General features: G+C 43.9%; 1 protein-coding gene across 1 annotated transcript; it reads right to left on the bottom strand.

Annotated features, from left to right (window-relative positions):
- Window positions 1-4,677: 4,677 nt before the first annotated feature.
- On the bottom strand, window positions 4,678-5,523 carry LOC144979084 (uncharacterized). Its single transcript, XM_078925700.1, has one exon. It carries the CDS (start codon window positions 5,521-5,523, stop codon window positions 4,678-4,680), a length of 846 nt encoding a protein of 281 aa, XP_078781826.1.
- Between the last annotated feature and the right edge of the window lie 1,946 nt (window positions 5,524-7,469).

Genomic DNA, 7,469 nt, shown 5'->3' with positions numbered 1-7,469 from the left:
GAGAGAGAGAGAGAGAGAGAGAGAAAGAGAGAGAGATTTGTCCCTCCCCTTCCCATTCAACCATCAACTAGCTAATCAAAGAACACCACTGGTCGTCTGTGTAAATTGTGACATCTGGTGCCATTCAGTCTGGCCCGACGTCATAAAAACGGGACCTTCACTAAATTTGACGAGACTATTGCACAGGTGTCAAAATATGACATAAGACATAATGGTGATTTTGTGGTTTTGAGGGAAATGTTTGACACGGCAAATTCAGCGGAAGATTTCTGAGAAATTCTCAAAATCACTGTTTATAGTTCCGGCTCAAATCTCGATCGCGATTTTTTTTCTTCTTCTTTAAAAAAAAAATTATTTTTTTTTTTGAATAGTGACGACGGACAAAAACCGGAGGTTCCGGATTTAAACAGGCTGGTGGTATAAAAAAAAGGATTTCCGGCTACAACCGGAAAAGTGGCATCCCTGCACTCTCTCTCTCTCTCTCTCTCTCTCTCTCTCTCTCTCTCTCTCTCTCTCTCTCTCTCTCTCCCTGTGTGTGTGTGTGTGTGTGTGTGTGTGCCTATCTATCTCTATGGATGTGTGCTTACTACATTTTGATATTGTGAACCATGAGACATCTATCTAAGATTCCTTTATATTGTAGAAATAGTCAGTAATGATACAATAAAGTAATAACAAAATCCGTGTATAGATTATTGCTAACGTTTAATAGTGGATAGAACTTGGATTGATTGTATGGATCAGAGGACGAACCGTACAAGACTAGTGTCGAGCGGAAGTCTCGATGATACCTCAAGTCATCGGCCACCAACACTCAAAACTTCCCGAACTCGATGACCAAGGAAAAGTCGGGAATTCCCGAGAAGTAGCACTTCAACTGAGCTTTGGATGGCTCTTTTGTATTAAAACTTAAAATACATTAAATAAATTCACTTTGTACAATAATAAAACATTGATACCTATAACTATTTTGATCTATTTACGACGTTTGTGTTTTGTTAGCTGTTTAAAATATGATATAACGTCAATACCCAATACCAATGACTAGGTATTGAATGAAAGCACCGATGACTAGAGCGATGCTCGAGACTTTTTTGAGTCTCGAGACTCAAAAAAGCATCGAGACGCAAAAAAGTCCCGAGCTTCGCTGGAATCATCGCCGACGAGAGAGGGGTGAACAATGCAGATAGTACACATTGTTAGTAACGCGTGCGTCGCTCGCGCAGTAGTCTCGAGACTCGGGACTCGGGACTCGGGACTCAATACGAGAAGCGTCGATGACCAAGATTCTCGAGACGAGAAAAGCATCGAGAACTAAGTGGAGGTCGGGAAATTCTCAGTCGTCGATGACCTGACTTCTCAAAACCTAAAGCATCGGTGACCTTTTGGTGACCCGGATGCCCTCCCCTATACAAGACTAAGAAAACGGAAGTAAACATTGAATACAATAGAAGTGCGTCGTAGTGCTTAAAATGTAAGACAAATGTTCGTGCGAAGCACCGACATAACTGGTCGCCACACTACTCCTCCCCCAGCGGGGCGCAACAGTTGTTCAGCGGAATCTTGGTGGTAGCCGAGATTCTCGACCTGATCGAGTTGTTGTCGCCAGGCGTCCCGTGACAGGGGTCGAATTCACGCGTTTCAGTTGCGTGTCATCTGAATGAGGTAATGTCAATGGTTTTGGGTTGGCTGTTGTGTGGCTGATGTTAGTGTCTGAGTGTGAGAGGTGTGCAGTTTTTAGTCGATCGATGGAAATCTTTTCAGAGCGACCTTTCATATCCAAAATGAAATATTTGTCCCTTTTGTCAATAATCCGATAAGGGCCGTCGTATGGACGCTGGAGCGGATGTCTGTGTGAGTCAATTCTCACATAAACGTAACCAGTAGATGCCAGGTTGGATGGCACATATGTGGACTGTTGGCCGTGAAACTTGGGGGGTGGTGGTTTCATGGAACGTATTGTGTTTTGTAGCCGCTGAACGAATTCTGACTTTGGTGTAGATGTTTCAGGACCAGTCGACGACAAAAACTTTCCTGGAAGACGAAGGGTTGAACCGTAGACTAAACCAGCGGGGGAACAGCCAGAGTCCTCTCGCCAGGATGTACGAATCCCCAGCAACACAATGGGTATCTCCGAATACCAGTTTGTGCCTGTGGTCCGGGCTTTCAGTGCTGCCTTCAGTTGGCGATGGAATCGTTCAATCATCCCATTTGCTTGAGGGTGATATGCGGTTGTTCGGTTGACGTTGATGCCCAAACACCTGTTGCACTCTGTCCAAAGTGCCGATGTGAATTGTGCGCCACGGTCGGAAGTAATGTTTTCAGGAACACCAAATCGGGAAATCCAATGGTGTATCAAAGCTTGAGCACAGGTAGAAGCATGAGCATCTGGAAGAGGAATTGCCTCTGGCCACCTCGTGAAGCGATCGATGACTGTAGACAAGTAAGTCATACCTTGGCTGATGGGTAGTGGTCCAACGAGATCAACATGGAGGCTACTAAATCGATTCGTTGGTAGTGGCCGGTCGACAAGTGGTGTTCGGGTGTGCCTATGCACTTTGGAAGATTGACAATGATGACACTCTTTACACCATTTACGTATGTCTCTTTTCATCCCATGCCAAACGAAACGTTGACTGATGGCGCGTTGTGTGGGCCGTGCGCCGGCGTGGGAGAGACCGTGAATCTGGTCAAAAATTTGTCGAGTCCATGACGTTGCAAGAATGGGGCGTGTTGCGCCTGTTGAAGTGTCACACAAGACTGTGGATGAACCAAATGGAATGTTCTCAAGTGTAAGACCTGTGGTAGATTTGCGATAAGATTCCATTTCCTGTGAGTGAACCTAGTCATATGCAAGTTTAGTGAAATCAGTAATGGAACAAATGGCTGAGTCTGTGGGCGTCATAATATTAAAACGCGAGAAGGCATCAGCTACCACGTTAAATTGACCTGTGATATGCTGAATATCAGTGGTGAATTCGGCGATGTAAGACAAGTGTCTTGTTTGTCGAGGCGAACGGTCAGTTTGACTGATGAGAGCGGAGACAAGTGGTTTGTGGTCTGTGAATAATGTAAATGCCCTACCTTCCAGGAAATGCCTGAAGTGTTTGACAGCGCTGTAAGCGGCGAGCAGTTCGCGGTCAAACGCACTGTATTTTTTTTCTGTGGCTGAGAGCTTCCTAGAAAAGAAGGCAAGCGGGACCCAGTTATGACCTTGCTTTTGTTCAAGTTGTGCACCGACAGCTGAGTTGGAAGCGTCAACTGTAAGACTTGTTGGGGCATTTGGTAGGGGATGGTGAAGGAGAACAGCGTGTTTCAAAGCCTCCTTGGCCTTTTCAAACGCCGTATTGCAGTCATCAGACCACACGATGGATTGTCCTTTGCCACTTACCTGAGAATGTAGTGGGGCAAGGAAGTCTGCCACGTGTGGGATAAATCTGTGGTAATAGTTTAGCAAGCCAAGGAATCGCTGAAGGCTGGCACGGTCAGTGGGAGGGGCACTGTCACGTAGAGAGGCCACCCTGTCCGGTAGTGGAAGAATCCCTTCAGCAGTCACACGGTGGCCAAGAAAATCCAACTCGCTAACACCGAAAACGCATTTCGCCTTGTTGATCACAAGTCCGTTTGTAGAGAGGAGTTGAAAAAGTTCCCGTAAGTGTTTAATATGTTCTTTATGTGAATGACTGGCAACCAAAATGTCGTCAACATAGACGAAAGCGAAAGGTATGTCTCTCAAAATGCCATCCATGAGTCTTTGAAATGCTTGGGCAGCGTTCTTCAAGCCAAATGGCATCCGCACGAATTCCCACAACCCAAATGGCGTAATGATTGCTGTTTTTGGAATTGACGACTCTGCCATGGGAATTTGATGATAGCCCCTAATCAGGTCGATCTTGGAAAAGGTGTTGCATCCAGAAAGGCGGCTATTGAAGTCGTGAATATGAGGTAGAGGATACCGATCATCTTTGGTCACAACATTGAGGTGTCTGTAGTCACCGCAAGGCCTCAGTTGGCCATCCGATTTGGAAACTACATGTAGAGGGGATGCCCATGCTGATTTAGAGCGACGGATGATTCCCATCTGCTCCATCTTGAAGAATTCAGCCTTTGCTGCAGTCAGTTTTTCTGGATTGAGACGGCGCGCTCGAGCGTGGACGGGTGGCCCATTGGTGATAATGTGATGCTCCACGCCGTGTTTGTTGCGAGATGAGTTAAACTGGGGAATGACAAGGTCTGGAAACTGTTGAAGGAGGTCAGAGTATGCAGTACTTGGGTGCACTGAGAGGCCGGCAAGGCTTATGGGTGAATTAGTATATTTAAGTGGAACAGAAATGTTGTCCATAGACAAGAGTCGTTTTCCTTTTAGATCAATTATCAGGGCGTTAGAAACAAAGAAATCCGCACCCAGGATGGGACGTGTCACATCTGCCAGGTAAAATTCGTGATTGAGGACTTGATTAAATTTTATTTCTAAAGTGATGGTGCGTTTACCCCAGGTTTTGATTGATGTTCCGTTTGCAGCAGAGAGTGTAATAGAAGGTGTTAATGTTCTGCGGTCTTGAGTTGAGGCGGGGTATACAGAAACATCAGCACCAGTATCGATCAAGAAAGATTGTCCCAAACGTCTATCATAAATGGAAAACGTGTTTGAATTTGGATTGCTGACCGATTCCACGTTCATCGGCCAGCCGAAGCGTTTCCCGAAGAAGGCAAGTTTTGTTTGTTTCCTTTGAGTTTGAGTAAACTGGAAAATTTACAACCATCTTGGCAGCGACGGGCGTCTGGTCCAAATCGTTGATGATAATAGCAAATAGAGTTGGGCATGCTATGTTGAAGAGGCTGTCCACGTTGGCGGACTGTCTTAATTGCAGCAACAGTCTCCTCTGACTGTGGTCGTGTGGTTGTTACATCCTGCTGAGGGTAAGTCAGGAATGGTGATGAGGAAATATGTTGCACACCGGACATGCGTGTCTCCCAGATCCTGTCAGCTGCCTCAGCCAATTCTTCTATGTCTGTAAGATTGTGCCCGGCTAAAATGCCTCGAATGTCCGGGGGAAGGTTCATGAGAAATACTGCACGTTTCAGAGTGACAGGGTCATCATTCAGTGCATTTATCTTGCGCAGTAGAGCAGTTGGGCGTTTGTCACCAAGACCATTAAGATTAAGGAGTTCTGTGTCTTTCTGGGTCTGGGATTTACCGAAGGTCTTGATCAAGGCTTTTTTTAAGCTGCCATATTTATCAAGATGTGGTGGGTTTACTAGCAGTGACTGAATTTCTTCTGCAGTATTTATGTCAAGAGAACTGACAACATAGTCGTACCTTGTCTGATCCTGAGTAATTTTCTTGGTGTTGAACTGTGCCTCCACTCTTGCGAACCAAACCTCCGGTGATTTAGTCCAGAATTCCGGGAGCTTGATGGAGACAGAGTTGATTTGTTGTTCACGGAAGTTGGTGGAAGCAGCAAGAGCCTGTAGTTGGCCTGTCAAATTCGCGACTTGTTGTGAGAGATCTGGTTGAGCCATTTTACGTATTCGCGTCGGGGTCACCAATGTAGAAATAGTCAGTAATGATACAATAAAGTAATAACAAAATCCGTGTATAGATTATTGCTAACGTTTAATAGTGGATAGAACTTGGATTGATTGTATGGATCAGAGGACGAACCGTACAAGACTAAGAAAACGGAAGTAAACATTGAATACAATAGAAGTGCGTCGTAGTGCTTAAAATGTAAGACAAATGTTCGTGCGAAGCACCGACATAACTGGTCGCCACAATATTTTACAGGTCCTACTTCTCAGGCAATTGTGATGATATTGCTATTGATGATGACAACTGTATTAATATTGGTATTGGTGATAGCAGCTTTTATGATATTAGTGTTGATGATGGCAACAGTGTTGATTTTTGTATTGATGATGGCAACAGTGTTGATTTTCGTATTGATGATGGTTTTGGGCGGCACTAAAATTTGGTAGTTTTATTGGAATTTTTCCTGTCGTTCTGTGCCAAATTTTCAATCGTAATCGAAAAACAATTCTATTTAAATAAATTTTTCAAGATTTGTTAAACCTATCCATCATGATGTAGCTCTTGTAGGAAACATTGTGTGTAAATTTGGAAGATATCCGTTGGTTTTTAGTGCATCACTGTAGACTGTAGGAAATTTTGGGGGGAGGGTTGGTCTCATTTTAGCCTAATTGTCTGTCATTGTTAGTGACTGATCATGCCTGTTTTGTTTGTATGTTTCTTTTAATATGGGTCAATTTACAAATAATAATAGAAATGTTCAAAACAAAAACTAGATTCACTATTACGTGCCTGTAATGAAGTGCTTTCCACAAACCGTGAGCGAGAATGATGGTGGAGGTAATGGCAACCATGTGGGTTTGTTATTGTTTCCTACCTCCGTCAACCAGCGCATCCAGTTGCGCACCCACGCTGATTCTAACCAATTGGCTCAAAGAAGGAGCGATAGCTCTCCTCTTTCTAGGGTTAAATGACAAATTTGAAGACGGAAGTAGGCCTACAATAGGGGAGGGCATCCGGGTCACCAAAAGGTCAACGATGCTTTAGGTTTTGAGAAGTCAGGTCTTGGGAACTGTTTTGATCTGTTAGGTTTATAGTACACCGTGGAGGGTTGTAAATGTTGTAAATGGTAAATTTCTTATTTAGGTGCCATAAGGTGACTTTCTGTACATCAGTTGAGTTCTGTGATGGTTTAGAAGTAACATCTCCCGTGATGTCATTTCTTATATAAGTAATAACACCACGGCAGTCGTCACATTTGCAGGTATAACTAATAGTATGTATAACCAGCAATATATTGAATGTCAACCTCTTGAAGATCTGAGATGCACATTCCTCCCACCAAATCCAAGCATCAGTAACACACTTTATAGTCACCTGGAACAACTACAAAAGACGTCTAACTTCTACGTCATGGCACAAGACCGAAGGGCTAGAGCTCAGGTGGTCGCTGGTTCGGATAAGTAAGTAAGTAAGAGAAGTCAGGTCATCGACGACTGAGAACTTCCCGACCTCCACTTAGTTCTCGATGCTTTTCTCGTCTCAAGAATCTTGGTCGTCGATGCTTCTCGTATTGAGTCCCGAGTCCCGAGTCTCGAGACTATACTGCGCGAGCGACGCACGCGTTACTAACAATGTGTACTATCTGCATTGTTCACCCCTCTCTCGTCGGCGATGATTCCAGCGAAGCTCGAGACTTTTTTGTGTCTCGATGCTTTTTTGAGTCTCGAGACTCAAAAAAGTCTCGAGCATCGCTCTAGTCATCGGTGCTTTCATTTAATACCTAGTCATTGGTATTGGGTATTGACGTTATATCATATTTTAAACAGCTAACAAAACACAAACGTCGTAAATAGATCAAAATGGTTATAGGTATCAATGTTTTATTATTATACAAAGTGAATTTATTTAATGTATTTTAAGTTTTAATACAAAAAAT

This window comes from Berghia stephanieae, chromosome 8 (assembly GCF_034508935.2).
Source record: "Berghia stephanieae isolate SIO BIC M18660-M18661 chromosome 8, UCSD_Bste_1.3, whole genome shotgun sequence".
Classification (NCBI taxonomy): Eukaryota; Metazoa; Mollusca; class Gastropoda; order Nudibranchia; family Aeolidiidae; genus Berghia; species Berghia stephanieae.
The sequence above is the reverse complement of the archived record's forward strand: the minus strand, read 5'-3'. Positions and strand labels throughout refer to the sequence as shown.